At 38.2% G+C, this 17,281-nt stretch overlaps 1 protein-coding gene across 3 annotated transcripts in view; it reads right to left on the reverse strand.

Annotated features, from left to right (window-relative positions):
- Positions 1-9,244: 9,244 nt before the first annotated feature.
- LOC117454345 (b(0,+)-type amino acid transporter 1-like) overlaps positions 9,245-17,281 on the reverse strand; it is a 12,697-nt gene continuing 4,660 nt past the window's right edge. For all 3 annotated transcript variants that reach the window (XM_034093558.2, XM_034093555.2, XM_034093556.2), the window contains 10 exons: positions 15,854-16,096; positions 15,460-15,585; positions 15,268-15,367; positions 12,836-12,880; positions 12,572-12,695; positions 12,016-12,119; positions 11,689-11,785; positions 11,283-11,432; positions 9,730-9,904; positions 9,245-9,610 (listed from right to left, as the gene is read on the reverse strand). In XM_034093558.2, the coding sequence (XP_033949449.1) occupies positions 9,552-9,610; positions 9,730-9,904; positions 11,283-11,432; positions 11,689-11,785; positions 12,016-12,119; positions 12,572-12,695; positions 12,836-12,880; positions 15,268-15,367; positions 15,460-15,585; positions 15,854-16,096 (1,223 nt within the window). In that variant the 3' untranslated portion in view covers positions 9,245-9,551. The remainder of the gene's footprint in view (positions 9,611-9,729; positions 9,905-11,282; positions 11,433-11,688; positions 11,786-12,015; positions 12,120-12,571; positions 12,696-12,835; positions 12,881-15,267; positions 15,368-15,459; positions 15,586-15,853; positions 16,097-17,281) is intronic.

The following is a 17,281-nucleotide window of genomic DNA, read 5'->3' on the forward strand; positions in this document are numbered from 1 at the left end:
TTTGTGTGTTTTTTCCTGACATTGTGAAACTATTTATACACAATCTGTATGCATCTGATTAATCGAGCAGTAAACTGCTTCCTCTGACCGACACCACACAATCAGCAGCCGGATGAATGATGCCTCCTACTGTCAGGCACACGGAGTCATTCATGAACATTCACCCACATATCCCGCACAGCCACAATTCACACTTCCCTGTGATCTACTGAGTTTATCTGTGAACATGAATAGTCACAACTACAAAAAACATACTTGACTAATTATTGAATGTCATCTAATCCCTGAACTCCCCTGACAATAAATAGGGAATTATCTTTCATCATCTTAAAAGCACGAACACCAAAACATGCAACAAGGCTTCTCTTTCTGTAAATTCAGAGTTTTTTTTTTACTTTTTTGTTTTTGTGTCCAAAATTAAAACTGTGGTTTCATTAATCCTGGGACCCAGTGCCCGGTATAGAGTGATGACACACAATGAAAACCTGCTCTCTGTTCATTGCAACATTTCAAAAAAGCACAAAAAACATAGCAGGATGAGATATTAAAGTAAGTCAAGGCATTTATGCTGCAGCTATTTTATATAAATGGAATCACAATTATATCTTTGAGCTGGCCCTTTTCAAGACAGTCCTGCAACTTGTTAACAAATAATCAGTGTTGTTGTGACCAGTTGACTTGATTCTGCATTCTTCACCATGCATGTCTAAAAGGAGCCAAATGCCACAGGCCAGGCAACACAACCAACATGCTGTTTCTCTAAAACAGTTCCGACCTAATTTGGCAGAGGATGCTGAGCAGAGTCCATGAACATTTTCTCTCATTCAGCACAGCTGGATTGAGTGGATGTGGATTAAGTGGCACCCACTGGAGAAATTCTTCACTTTTACACCACTGGATTTCATATAAAATATGTACTTTGTGTGGAAAGACTGTGTGCCACTAGAGGGCAATAAAGACCAAATGCAGTTTTTGTTTATGAAACAACTCGTACTTTACAGTGTATGTGAGAAAAAGATTGAGAATTTCCCAAAACAAAGTACCAAAACTGGTAAAATACCAGTATGTCGTACAGCATGTAGTCACATTTTACTTTATGCAAGCTTTTCTTGATATACTAGCAATTTACTCTATATGACACGTAGTTTGTCATATCCATATGCATGAACCATTACAGTAACGTTCTCTGTCAGTGCAGCTGCAGTACATAGTACAAATGAATCTATCTGTGATTTTGAACACAGCATTCTTTCACACACAGTGACGTCACGAGCTACCCACAATGCAACACGCGCCATAGATATATATATAAATCCGCCATTTTCCTGGAGGTGCTAATATCCTGGAGGTGCTAATGTAAACAGCTAGCTAACGTAGCCAGGCAGAGCGCACTAGGTTTTTTTTCTGAATTAACAACCGAAGAAATCGCTGCATGTCTTCAGATTACATCTCTGGACTTGAGGGGTGTGCTCGAGGTCGTTACCAGCGTGAACTAGAGCTGTGTGGGTTGTCTGATCGCCCTTACAGACTGCCTGCAGATGTATGGAGAAACGACCCTCGAAAGTGGCCTTCGTCGATTTTGGCTGCATCTATCTTCTGGAAACCCCACCTGTCACAATAATATTATCATGCCGTTGCATATATGTGGTATTTTAGAGTTGACTAGATATTGATTAAGGCAATAGACTATGATATTCTGCTTGCACCTCGCGTGAAATGGCACATACCGGAAGTACGGTGTCGCCCTCGGCCCAAAACCCGTATGTGTGTGTGAAAGAATTAACCTACAATGTATGGCCAGGGCATCCCTTAGCAAAAAAATCTATAGAATACTATAGAAAAATCTATGGACAAATTCTATAGAACATTTCTGTAGAATACTACAGGATTTTTGCGAATATACTATAGAAATTGCCTACATGTTTTACTATAGATTCTGGGAAATAATCTATAGAAAAATCTATGGACACATTCTATAGAAAATGTCTGTAGAATACTACAGGATTTTTGCGGATATACTATAGAAATTGCCTACGTGTTTTACTATAGATTCTGGGAAATAATCTATAGAATACTATAGTATAGAAAATATACACTGTAGATGTTTTTTTTGTAGAAAATAGTCTATAGAATCCTATAGAAAACTCCATGGATGCTTTCTATAGAACTGTTCTGGAGAATACCATAGAATTTGTGACCTATATTCCATAGAATCTATTGATGTTTCTATAGAATTTCTGCAGAATATTGGCAAATATTCTATAGAATTTACCTATGGATTTTACTATAGATTCTGCAAAATAATCTATAGAACATTGCTATTGTTTTCTATAAAATGTTTCTGCAGAATTTATAACATTAATTTACGGGAATTGTCCTTAAATATTTTACAGGTTTTACAGATGTATCTTCTCTTTTTACAGTCAATAACGTTTAATAAAAGTACAGCACTAAAACTTCTATGGGCAAAAAAAACGGAAAAACCGGTCAAATGACTGGCAGCAGGCTGCCAAACAAAAACCATACAATTAAAGTAAAAATACTTTAACTGAAATAAAGTGCAAAAGCAATTAGTATACAGAAATTGTCCTTAAATATTTTAGAGGAAACTTTCCTCTCTTTTCAAAATCCATTGTCTTAAAATGTTACATTAAAATACCTTAAATAAAGTTCTGATGAGAAAAACAGTTTTTTACATTTTCTTTTATTAGATTTGTATGATCAAACACTAAAATAAATACAGAACCTAAAGAGCTAGAATACTGTTATTTTACAGCTTTTTTCTAACATATTCCAATCAAACAGGTTCAACAAAATGACATCACAAAATGTTCTGTCGGAAACAATTACTCTGAAAACTTAAAAATATTTGTAGAATTATAGTACAACTAATGAATACAGCATTTCATATTTAAACATCATACTTATAAACAGTAGAAACAAAAAGTAAGTTGAATTTTTTAAGATTACTTTGAAACATTCAACTGAAAATAACAGAAATGGCAAAATGGCGACATATGTTCACATTGTCAATGTGAAGGAGCAGTGTGCAGGATTTAGTACGTCTAACAATGGGGATGTAGGTTCCAACCAATGGATAACTTGTTCACTCACCCTCCTATCCCAAGTTTGTAGGATAATGTATATTGGCTGCAAAAAACTTGAGGCCCAATCATGTTTCCTCTGTCCATTCTGTGCTACTGTAGACGTGGCAGTGCAACCTAGAGGACAAACAGATCAGAATTTGAAACGGGTTTATTGCCAGGTATGTTCACACGTATGAGGAGGTGTCGTACATACAAATGAAAAAATGTAAAAACTACACAGATAGCGAACTATATTAAGAAATAGAATGCAATAAATTATAGAATATAAAATATTGGCAGTAAGCAATATTTAAACATTGCATTATTTACCATCCTGTGATCTCCATGCAGAGTCTGCGTTGTGGCTGAGGTAAAGTGTCAGTGGGGGGGGGCGGGCCTTGTTGAGGTGCCGAGAGGTTCTGGTCCTGATGGAGAGAGGTTTTGGTCCTGATGGAGAGAGGTTCTGGTCCTGATGGAGAGAGGTTCTGGTCATGATGGAGAGAGGTTCTGGTCCTGATGGAGAGAGGTTCTGGTCCTGATGGAGAGAGGTTTTGGTCCTGATGGAGAGAGGTTCTGGTCCTTATGGAGAGAGGTTCTGGTCCTGATGGAGAGAGGTGTTGGTCCTGATGGAGAGAGGTTCTGGTCCTGATGTAGAGAGGTTTTGGTCCTGATGGTGCGCAGCCTCCAGCCAGAGGGTTGTGTTGAGGGCAGAGCTGAAGTCCACAAACAGGATCCTGGCATAGGTTCCTGCTGTGTCCAGGTGCTGGAGGAGGAAGTGAAGTGATAACTATTAGTAAACCATAATGATGGATGTTATTATCAGGGCATTGATTATTTCATAAGTTTAGAAGGGGGGAACATAGTCTAACAACAGTTAGCTTTTGTTAATTTTACCTCGAGACAAACTTGTGAGACTTGTTTCTGAAATCCCTTTCTCTTAAAGTGAATAAATAAAAAATAAAACAATGGAGGTGACCCTAAAACTAACCACTGGATTGCTTGTCTAACATGACCTAGTCCATAAGTGAGGTAAGGGTGGGAACAATCAAACACACCCTCCCAGGCACTACGTGTTGGCGAAGTACAACTGGGATTTCGAAGAGGAAGATATGCTTGCTCAATTCTTAATAATAAAGAAAAACCAACAAATTGAGCACTTGAGTTTTCATTAGCAGCGCCTAGCTACAGCTGTGGAGCTTCGGTCAATACCACTAATGCCCCTTTCACACCAGCGCCTTTTCAGCTCCGGCTCGGAGCTAGAGCCTGAAAAGTGCCGGGTTTTCCAGTTCACACCGGAGCTGCGCCGGCTCTTAGCTCCGGAATCCGCTTCATTTCCAGCTCCAAAAAATGGTCGGTCCAGAGGCAAGAGCTTTGGAGCTAAGAGGCGACGTCGCTTACGTCTCTCTCACGTCGAGGCGTGCAGGAAACTAAACCCACCTCCCATGGGTCGACTGTTATGCCTGCCTACAAGCAGTAGTGCCTATAAACACACTTTATAAAGTCAGGCAACACTAACCAGGCTTCGTGTGATTCTGTTTATTTGTGCCTTACTTTGACCATCCGTTCGCTGTTATCGATCATTGTGGAGAGAGGCAGACGTGTTGTTTTGTATTATTGCAGCTATCGGATGCAAGTAGTCAGTTTAGCTTCGGTTGCTATGCTAACATCACCCGTTTTATACCAGAGAAACTTTCATAACAGCGTTGTGATACCAAACAGCGTCAATTCAGACTGACACACATTCACTTAGGCTAAGGGAACTGGGGATATGCATCAGCTGCTTGTGTGAGTCGGACAGTGAGTACTTTAGAGCGGCCGCTGCAGTGTGAGCTAACCGGGAGCTAACGGGAGAATAAACTCCGTGGAAGAGCAGCCAGCACTGCAGCGGTCGGTAAATGCTGCAGAAACACATTAATAAACAATGAACCACGGCACTCTGGAGCAAAGCATAAGGTTGGAGAAGTCGTTATTCAATTTATTCTGGCTTCGTGTGATTAAAAGCAACACGATCATCGACCCGACGCAGTTGTTGTTGTGAGCGCCGTAATGGCTGCCGTTGGGGAGCAAATCAGCGATGTAAACGGTGACGTCATGACGCAGCAGGGGCAGCTCTGGGGCGCCAGTGGGCGGTGTGCACAGAGCGGGAGCTGAAAAGGGAAACCGGAGCTGAACCAGAAAAGCTCCCGCTCGGAGCTAGAAACTGAAAAGCGCTGGTGTGAAAGCCGCATAACAGTCTATTTCCTTAAAATGGTACATATCGATGAATCTATATCTTCATCTTCAGGTGATTAAATCTGCATAATGTCCCTGTACAATAAGATTCAAGCATTTTGTAATCGAGTGAGGAAATTCAAGACCAGTAAATATTGATTGATTAAACAACACTAAATAAAATGTTAGTGCTTTCTTCAAACTCAGACTCTCTGCTGCGGCTGTACCTCAAAGACAAAACAATTGTCTTATGATCTTTGTTGAACAAGGTCTGATTGTCCTGTACATGTACAATGTGGGGTATTTTTAAATACTTTACTAAACCACATTCAATACTATGTTAGACACAAGTTAGTTATTACTCACATATCAAAGTCTTTTCATCTGCAAGATGGAAGAATAGCTGGGTGCTGCCTGGAGAGACTGATGAGGGACACAGGCTGGCGTCAGCAGCTTTCCACACAAAGCCATCACATCTTCTCTTCCATAGTCCTCGCTGTCCACTGGTGCTCTGTCAAAAGAGTGAACATCACAGCCGTCATGTTAACCCTTTGTTACACAACATACAACCAACATGTGTCAAAAGTGACCCGAATTAGTTTTAATTGTAAATATCTTTGCAATAAATTACTTTAACCATTCAGGATTCCAGGTATTCCTCAATTAACCTGTTTTGGATCAACACCAATTTGTATTTTTCCCTTTCTTACTTTTTGAATAAAAATAATGTTTGTATCACTACACTTCTAAGGCACAACATGGGTCAAACATTACCCGTATTATTTTTGCTATGTTATTTCATGCATGGCTGAGTGTTTCTTTACTATACATTTTCAAAAATAATTAATTTTAGCAGTGATTTGGACCAAGCATGTATGATGTAGTAATACAAAAAGTATTTTAGTTCACACAGTGTGATATTAGCTAGTCATGTTAGCTTGTAATATATAGAGCAGAGCTAACTAGCAAGTTAGCCAAACGTTAGCGGTTAGCTGTTTATGCTATGCTAGCTGTTACTGAACATTAACAAACTAGATTCCGCTATAAGAAAGCTGTGAAACTTTACATTAAACTTGGCGACAACATTGTGACACCCCGCTGCATGTTTATGTGTAATTCTCCAGTGTTGGAGACGAGAGGGTGGGGGGGCAGCACTGCAATAAACTGTAAACTAACGTTAGCAGCCACCTGTTAAGCCAGGTTTTCCTGGCGCAACATCTTGCAAGAAACAGCATGTCAGGGCTTCTTAACATTTAACAACCTATTAATGATGAATACCAACTTAACGGGAGGAAACTCAGCTAACTAGAATAAGAAACGTAACCTTAAATAAAAAATAAAACATTCACAAACTAAGGATTATCTAAATACATATTTAACTCCATTACAGTTGCAGGACTCACCAGATCTCAAGTCTTCTGTTCTTTGTTGACGTCCCGATACTCATATTTAACGTGTAAAACGATCCCGATATAAATCCATAAAATCCTGCAGCAGACAGCTGTAGCTCGCAGGAGGAGACCCACTCAAACTGACGTGGATGTTTCAAATGCGAACGACAGGCGCGGACAGTTCTCATTGGCAGGTTTCTTCGATGACGTTTATATGAACCAATCAGGAGTGTTGTGGACTCATTCCAAACATGCCTGACTTGTCTGCCGTGTTTTGGCTGAATTCTATTTCAAGTGCCGTAGCTCTGGCTGTCGGCCAGAATCCGAAAACCATACATTATACTGTAAAACTAAGGCTTATTACTGTGTATTGACCAATGGGAGAAAAAAAAACGGCAACATAAATAAAACAAGGATAACTGTGACTTGTTGAGTAAATAACAGTGTGTGTTTTAAACCTTGATCCTCCCTGCAGAAATGTCTCTTTCTATCATTTTAATTTGTTTTAATGATATTGTCAACTGTAGATGTTTACAATATAGTAAGTTAGGAATTTAATGAGAACATATTTATTTACTTTTGTTTCAACATTGGATATGTTGTGTTTGTGGTGGATTCAATCGAATATTGAGAAAATTATGTATGTAAAAAGGTTTTAATTACATTTTACGTTTTTTTTAGTTGACGCTTTTTTTTACAGTTTTATGATTACCTTAAAATTACAAAGAAAATCTTAAAGTCTTATAATAGTAATACACTTTTATATTACGAGTTACATATTTAATTACAGATAATACTTTTTATTTGACGTACTTCTGCATTTATTTTCTGAAAGTGCAAAAATACTGTAAATATTATATAGTAAATTTACTGTAAAAAAAAGGAAATAAACGTTATTTGTGGTTATTGTCAAAATACTGAAAATAATGTTTTGGGTTGTTAATTTATAGTTAATATCTGCCATTTTACAGGATTTTGCAAGTTATTTAAAAAAACATGATACTTACTATAAACATTTACAGTTATTTTCTGTAAAATTATGATCTTTTTTTACAGTGTATAATAGACTGCAAAACAGAGTAGAGTACTGCAGACTCCAATGAGTTGTTTATAACAGACTCACACTAACAATAGATATTGTTATATGTCACTTAGCTTTAATCTCCAGTTGTAACAGATAATTAGTTACATAACAAAAGTGATCAATGTATACATACAGATGCAGTCACAGAAATCCTGGAGCATTTACATCAGATTACAAGGACAGTGACATTCATTCAGTTTAGAGTTCCATTCCAATATGTTGTATGGTTGTATATGGTTATGTATAGGTTACATAATTTAATTGGGCACATAATCCAGTATACAGTTGTAAAGATTTCAAAGGGACCCATACAGCTTTTGCAAAGCAGCTCAGTTCCACAAAATGATGTAGATTACGAGGATTTTCTCTATTCCAATTTAAAGACGAGTTTTATAGAATTCTATAGAATTCTATAGAATTTAGTATAGGTTGCATCAGAGAGAAAATGTCATGCATGTTTTCTTTGAATGCTATAGATTTCTACACATTTCTATAGATTTCTATAGATTTCTACAGATATGTCATGAGTCGGTTCTGTCCTATAGAATTCTTTAGATTGTTATAGTTTTAATTATAGAAGTTTATAGAAAAGTACACATTTATAGTATTCTACAGAATGATCTAGAGATTTCTATAGTATTCTATAGAATTCTTTAGCATGGCTTACAAATACGACTATGTTCTATAACATGCTATAGATTTCTACAAGATTCTATAGGATTCTATAGGATTTTATAGATTTTTTTGCTAAGGGATGGCACTTTTACTTACATTTCCTCATGCCGTCCTAGGTATGGTGTTCACATATCGCGACAGTAAGGACTATAGTGGTCCCCATCTTCACCATTTGACTACTATTACTCACAATGACATCAAAGTCATATTACATATTATTGGAAATATTCAATATTCATGCGTTAATGCATAATATATTACTACTGTATCATAACGATAGCACAGAGACACGCCATGCCTTTACTGTTCTGTTTAACAATGCTGTGCTGACATCTGGTGGACAATTGAGACCTCGGTCATCACAAATCGTATCCCTCTTACTCAGAACTGTGGCCGTATACATAATCAGCCAAAGGTAGTTACCCTTTTATAAGTCTACATGATGATGTTCATAATACTGTATATTCCATAATATTCTGTAACAAAACATACCTAGTATCCATACTTTGTGAGTTCATACTTGACAGAGTACATACAGCTTCACAAAGCACACTGAGCTCAGGTTAGTAAAACACAGTAGGAATATTTGCTTGACTGCATGTCCAGTTTATGCAACACGATTAATACATTTAATAAACACCAGCTAGCACAATGCAGCACTTAAAAGTGAGAGTATTTTTAAACCATGTTCGTTTCAGTTAACAACCTATCTAAATCCTGTAGTAGTTCTAAATCAAGTGATCTTTTGCCAAGAGAAAGTGTATTCTACATTACCTACATGAAGAAAACACAGTTACTAAATGATTGATGCTGTTTATTTATGTTAAAAAAAGACTGATTTATTTGTTCATGTGGAGAGAGGCATCATGAGAATATGGTCAAATTCTGACCCATGATTTCATGTTACACCTGTAAGCAGGTTCACGATCACCGCTCACCTCCCGTTAGTGTTGTAAAGCAGCCGTAAAACAGAGGTCAGCTGTGATTGTTTAGTTATGATCCACTCTGGGTTGAAAGTGCATAGCTGCTTTAAAAATAACAGCCTTAACATGTTTCATGACAAACAGCAGAAGTTGAGCTCGTTGTTAATTCTGTCTCTTCTTATTAAGTTTTCTCTGGAGGAACTACTTCCATCAGCAGCTGGAGATGCATGGTGATGGGTCCTGCAGTTGAATGGAGGTTTAAATGACATCAGAACAACATAAAAACTGAATTGCATTTGGTTGTTGTTTAGGCTAAACTGATGGTCATGAAATAATGAGTCTGTAAAAAGTCAACTTACTCATGATTTTGCGTGCCCAGTTGACCTTCCGGTGGATGAAAGGGTAGTAGAGGAAAAGTCCACTGACGATGAAGATAGTACAATAGAGGTACTCCAGGTCTGGCTTATCAATGATGGGTGCCAGGACTAAGTAGCAGGACACCAGCACCATTAGGCCTGCCATGAAAATCGGCACCTACAAGTAATCACAAAATTACACAAGGTCCACTCTATAGTCTTAACCTGTACTTCTAAGCCCTGTGAAACCCAACTGAACTCCCTTATAAAGATTGAATATTACTGGCATAATTGAAAAGTGTTGCTAAATAGAGGTTTATTTCCCCTAAAATATATAGCTTCGAATGGTCACTTTCATAATACATGTTTAGCCTATGAAAAACAAAAATCAACCAAGTTTTTTTAAATTTATAATAGAAAATTCCAAACTAGGATCTTTTGCACAGGGTTGAGATAAAGAAAAGCCATGCAAAAGTTGTTCTGAACCTCCATACATGATGTATTCAACACGCTATTGAGAAGTATTTACAAAACTATCTCAATAAAATGCAGACTTTGTCTTTATTCTTGGGCCTGGTATTTGAAATTCCCAGTAAATATGAGAAGTATTATACATTGGATCTTTTTTGTGCAATTCTCTAGGTATATTTTTTATTCGTCCCAAATTCACGTTAAAATTAATGAAATTCACCACCTTACTAAACATTATTTCCACTTTGCTGTCGTTTGAATGTATGTATCAAGATTCAAATTAACAAAGCACCTGAATGCGTAAACTTGTTCAGTTAAAACCCAATAAAAGATGAGCTTTAACCCTCCTATTGTGTTAGTTCCCCCCCCCCCTTACTTTGGTGTTCGCGGTCAAATTTGACCGGTCCTGTTTTAACTGCTATTATATTAACAAAAACATTAATCATCACCAAATGTCATGTAACACCCTTTCAAACTGTAAATATTGTATCAGACTACAGGTATACATGACAAACTGCAGTAAATATACAAAGAATAGACACTGAACATGTATTGCGTGTGCCTGCCAGGTGTGATCCATGTGGGGGGATGGGCACATAAGAGCGGGAAATGTGTCAAATTGTTTTGTGTGTCTGTGTGTGTGTTTGTGTGTGCCAGGTGTGATTCACATGGGGGGATTGGGCACATAAGGGGGGGAACACATCTAGAGTGTGTGTGTGTGTGTGTGTGTGCGTGCGTGCGTGCGTGTGTGCGTGTGTGTGTGTGCGTGCGTGCGTGCGTGCGTGCGGGCGTGCGTGTGTGTGTGTGTGTGTGTGTGTGTGTGTGTGTTTCATCTGATCCGGATGGTTACTAATTCCTGACCGGGAACACCATGGGTGTTACAAGTTGACTAAATCATCCAAAAAGGTGGTGGTCAACAATTGTATATGTTCAATATGACGTGTATATGTCTACTCTGAAGGATATCATAAAGCCTGAATGCAATCGAATGTAAAACAAAAAAGTTATGATTGATGAAAGTAGTAAATTGGTCAGATAGACAACAGGAGGGTTAAAAAGATATAGTAAAACACTTTAAGCCTCACCTTCACTGGTCTGTGCAGCTCCTTCCTGGTGTAACGCATGACAATGAGAGCCAGTGCTGTCAGGCCATAAAACCCCCACTGAGCAAAGCTGAAGTAGTTAATGAGGGTGTTGATGTCTGATGGGATAATGTAGATGCTAGCCAAAATACCCTAAAACAGAGAGAAACCAAACAGATAAATATATTGTTTACTTGAATGGAAACAACATTATTTATATACATTTGAATAATACAACAATCATGTAGCCTTCTGGTAAAATTACAGAACGTTTTTTAAGAGGCTTACATCATTTTAAAACTGTACTCAATACAGTGTGAACCACCATGCAGATGTTGAACAAAGACAGATGACGATGTAAGACCACATTGAAAAGTACAAGGGGTCTGATTAAATATGCAAGACTCACATTGAATATGAGAGCAGGAGCTGGAGTGCAGTGCTTCAGGCTTATATAGGATAGGATTTTCACCATGTGACCTTCTCTACCAGACACATAGGCCAGTCTGAGAGAAAAGAGAATTAGAAATGTGTTGTTTTTCAGTTGTGTATTCTTCTTGGAGTTTCTTGAGTTTTTGTTTCCACATCCATTGCACATCAGTATTGTCACGTTTTGAACTCTGTTTACTTGTGCTTTCCTTCTTAAATATGCACACCACATAGATTCACACAGACAGAACAATGTTTTCATTTTGCTTCTGTGTTTCATAAATGTTGTGACAGTTGTCTTTTTTACCTGCCAGCGGTGAAGCAGCTTCCATTGGCAGAGCCGAATGTAGAGAAGACAACAAAGAGCGGAACGATCCAAGACAGAGGGTAAAGGACTCTGTCTCCAAAAGTCTAAGGAAGCAAAAACATATCCTTCAGAAACAAAAGTGTAGCACAAAAAACACATACTGAGCTGTTACTAAGGTTAAATCTCACATTTACATACAATAAGATTATAAGATAAGTTAAGTAACTACTTTTTTGATCCCAAGTTGGGACTTTTTTGTGTTTCTGCAGCATAAAAAGACATGGCACTGTAAAATAAAATTAAAAGACAATAAAATAAACATTTAAAATGTCAACATCTCAATAGCAATAAAATAGCAATACAAAAAAAGTTGAAAAGATACATGTTGAATTACAAAGTACTGTATTTGTGGAAAAACGATTGGATACAGGCAGGTCTAAATCCTGAAAAAGAATTCCCTATTTAACACCACACAGCTAATAAGTCATTACAAGCTTTTTAAAACTCATTGGATCTAATTTTCTCAATAACCAAGGCAACCATCTATGGTTCTTACCATGGCAACAGCTGGAGACAACAGCAGTTCAGTGGGGGTCAGAACAGTGAAGTAAGCGACGTTGACCAGCACATAACACACAGAAACCAAAGGGATCCCAATGATGATGGCCAATGGCAAGTTCCTGAGATGAATGGACAGAAAATATGTACTCATGTGCAATGAGTGTGTAGCCTACATAAGGAAATGCTGCTTTTTGTTGAATGACCATTACTTAATTGCAATTTAAAAAAAAACTGTTTAGACTTAACTTATGTGTCTTACCTGAATGGGTCTTTCAGCTCTTCTGTAATGTAATTCAGTTGATTCCTTAAAAACAAGGAGTATGTGTCATTTCTTAATGTATCGTATTACCAAAAATGAGAAATTAAAATAACGATAGTGCATTTATAACAGTAATGAGTTTGATCATTCTCCTCTGCAGAAGAGCACACTGATATGTGCATGCAGGGCCGGCCCTAGACATCTTGGTGCCCTAGGCGAGATTATGATTTGGTGCCCCCCCCCTTCCAAGCAATACACGATAGAATAAAGAATAAATAAAAAATCACTACAAAAGACCAATACACCACAACAACTGAAACGCATTGACATGTTGGTTATATACATAAAGAAGGTTTCAAATGTATTCATTATTGTATGAAGATGTTTTAATTGGGGGGTGAACGTCACATCCTATAGGGGGGTCCGGGGGTATGCCCCCCCCGGAAAGATTTGTTTTACCATTTTAAAGTAAAATGCTTCAATCTGTTGCACTTTGAGCAGACTTACTAGATCTAGGGGGTACAACTCTAAAACACCCATATGATTTAATAATCAAATAAGTATGTGAACATAACCTACCATAGCGAATAACAAATACATGTAACGTATTTTATTTGTGTTGTTCATCACATCTTATTTTACCTAGTTAACATTTATTTATTCATGCATTTTTTTTTTTTATATCTCCAGTTTTAAAGGATATTTTTGGTTTACTGTCCATAGTATACATTAGAATGATTTCAAACCTGTTGTTATTTATCCTAATAATTATTAAGGCGTGGCTTGGAAATATTTGTTTACATCAATTGTGACCAAACCGTTTGAGACCCACTGAGATAACTTAGACTAAAGTGAACTATCTAAACACTCAGAGTCCTTTACCTCACTGAGCTGCAGTTATCAGCCTCAATCCAACAACAATCCGCGGTACCGATGCGCGCCCTCTCTCTCTCTCTTGCTCGCTCGGAGGCTCGCTCGCACTTTGGCTGTGAGCTGCGGGCGCCTGATAAGTCAACATCCCCCACTTTCATCCCTTACAGCGCCAAAATGTTGCCGACCCGGGGTGCAAAGGGTGTTTACTATTCAATTATTAATGTAAATGTATTACATCTAGTTTGCCAGTGCCAAGGGCCGGCCCTGTGTGCATGGCCTTTGCTCCACCACGCAGAACGACCTAGTTTTTCCTGCAGTGGATCACTGCATTCAATGTCAGGGACATGGTATTTTGGTGTGCTATGTGCTATATCACATGGGCTTTGATCTCTGGTTAGCCTAACTGGTAGAAAGGTTATGGAATGAAACCCCTGCTGTGTTCAAAACATAACACAAAAACGAAAGTGCATAGGTCATATGATGCCATCTTTCCAGTTGCCCTCAGAAAAATTGCAGGCCTCCAAAATTGACCTTACACATTACAAAGACAGGAACATCAGTCAGGCTACGATGCACAGCCACACACTCCAGCGCCAGGAGGATTTGAAGTTAGGCCAACTAAAGAATCTCCCAGGTGGTCACACAGCACTGCAGACTAAATCATTGATCAATGATACAATGAAGACACATGCCCAGTGATAGCACCCACTCATGAAGAGGATAATATGATTACACACAATCTTGTCCCTTTTTAACCAGAAGTTACACAAGAGGGTGGACGTGCAACCGAATGATAGACAAGGAATGTTTAAATATTTACAGAGGTCACCAGAATGTAGAAACGAACTCTTTTAACTGGAAATACTGTGAACTTTGTTAGACGAAAGAGAAATACACCCTATGCATAATGCTTTATCAGCTATTTTAAATGAGACCATAACTATAAAAAATGAACATCATTCTGTATTGAAGAAGACAATAAACTAATGATTGGGTTAATAAATCATGTGAGAAGTAGGATAATCTTCTCATAGACTTTGTATACAAAAAGGCTCTGTTTTTGCAACCAGTTTAGCCACACCCTGATGGCCATTAAATAGAAAGCAAGTCTACGGCACCTCCGCATTGGCTTCACTTTTGAGACCAGGAGGTTGCCGCTTGCCCTGCATGCGTTTAGTGTGCACGAGAACTGAGTGAACAGCTGGGGGAGCAGCTGCCACTCACTGGGCCCCACCGCACTTTCAAGTCTCTACCATGCAACAACATGGCATCTCATTACTGTGAGAAAATAGAATACCTGTTGATGACAAACCCCTAAGTTGATTAACTGTTGCAACTGTGAAACAGGGTCTTTCCTGGAGATAATAATAAGGTTGTTTGAGGGTTGAATTCACAGAATGGGAGAAAGAGCACAAGGCTGAAGAGTAGCTGAGAGGATGAGTAGAGTCACAGTGCTCCCTATATAAAGACATGTAGCAGGAAAAGGCTTGTGTATGAGTTGAAAAGTAAATAATGTAATGCTTTAGAGAGAAGCATAATAAGTGAAGTATAATAATTACCATCCATCATAAGCCCAAAGCCCGTTATAAAATGCCAGTCCGATTGCTCCAACAGACGTTGATGAGCCTTCAAATGCATTTGACAGATTCTCAGTGTTTCCTGGACACAAATGCAGAACAGTACATAATTGTTAACAAACTCTGCATACACATTTTTTTTTTTAATAAGAGTTGTATATAAAGGAAACTGACCTTGTGCCAACATAACCATGCCAGCTACCACTATGATAAGAATGATGAAAAGTTTGGCCAGAGTGAAGACGTTCTGTACGTAGTTCGCCAGCTTAACGCTTAAACAGTTGACCATGACGATCACAACTGAGAAGACACAAAAGAGTCAGGAATATAAAGCACAACAACCTAGTGATTTGAAATGAACTTTAATTGTTGAATAGTTTTTCTGGCCAGCTGACAAAGTAAGTTAAATGTTTAGCTCTCTATTACACTCCCCAACTCCCTACCCTACTTTGATCCACTGTTTAATAAAAAACAACATTTATTACAACACCTTTAAATGTGTAATCCACAAGTTATGCGTAATCTACTGGTATTAAACGTTTAGTCACAAGGAAACGAGTGAACTTACATATAGCTGCTGCTGCAAGACTCTTTGTAACAACGACAGGGGGAGTGCAGCCGGGGTAGAAAGGAGTGGAGGCATATTCTGCAAAGCTCAGAGTGATGATGGCGAGGGACGAGGGCTTCAGCACCATAACAGTGGTCCAGGAGTAGAGGTAGGCTACGAGGGAGCCAAAAGCCTCAGATAAATACGAATACGCTCCCCCCGATTTGGTGATCATGGTGCCAAGCTCAGCATAACACAGAGCTCCTGTAAAGTCACAAATCCGCACAAATACAGAGACTGAGAAAAGAGGAGATATGTAAATCAAACAAGGGGAGTTTTATAATTGTTCTATTAGAAAATTCAAGGAAAAGGTCGGAATTTGAGTCTAAACGCATACTACGCACACACTCAAAATCTAATCATTGTTTCAAGGAAAATAATTCAACCCAAATGATAGAGGGAATACACACTTAGTAGTTCTTATGGGAATGAATATAATAATAATATCAGATCCAGTATCTTCCTTGGGATTGTATTGTGGTTTAAGAAGGAGTGGTCAGGTAGACAGGTTCAAAGACGCTTGGGAAGCAAATCACTTCAGCTCATAATTGTTATCACATAGATTGTTCTACTTTTGATGTAGTTTGTTAAACTTGTAAACCAACTCTATGCAGATAAACATTCATATGTGCTACCTTCAAGCTCATCACTAAGTCAGGCGTATCTGAATTCTGAGTTACTAAAACCCACAAAAACACTTTTTGTTTACAAAGCCGCTAAAGAGTAGCTGGGGAATCTTACCAATTTACCTAAATCATTGTTGTTCAGTTCCAAAACACACTGACTCCACAGTTATTGAATTGCAGCAATTGACAGTTTACTGTGTTGGTTTTTCCATTACCACTTTCCAAGTGCTTCAAGGCAAGGCAAGGCAAGGCAAGGCAAGGCAAGGCAAGGCAAGGCAAGGCAAGGCAAGTTTATTTATAGAGCACTTTTCAACGCAAGGCAATTCAAAGTGTTTAAAAAAAAAAAAAAAATGAAAGACATTAAGCATTAAAAAAGAAAAGCTAATCAAATAAACATTAAGAAAAAAATACATGGATAAAAGTTACAGTGCAGTCTAAAATATAAATAGTTCAATTAAACATTACAAGAAAAAGTACATGGATAAAAGTTACAGTGCAGTTTAAGATGTGAATAGTTCAATTAAAAGCAGCGACAAAAAGAAAAGTCTTCAGCCTGGATTTAAAAGTAGTCAGAGTTGCAGCGGACCTGCAGGTTTCTGGGAGTTTGTTCCAGATATCTGGAGCATAATAACTGAACGCTGCTTCTCCATGTTTAGTTCTGACTCTGGGGACAGAAAGCTGACCAGTCCCTGAAGACCTGAGAGATCTGGATGGTTCATAGTTTAGCAGGAGGTCAGACATGTATGTTGGGCCTAAACCATTC

Source organism: Pseudochaenichthys georgianus, chromosome 10, assembly GCF_902827115.2.
Source record: "Pseudochaenichthys georgianus chromosome 10, fPseGeo1.2, whole genome shotgun sequence".
NCBI classification, from domain to species: domain Eukaryota; kingdom Metazoa; phylum Chordata; class Actinopteri; order Perciformes; family Channichthyidae; genus Pseudochaenichthys; species Pseudochaenichthys georgianus.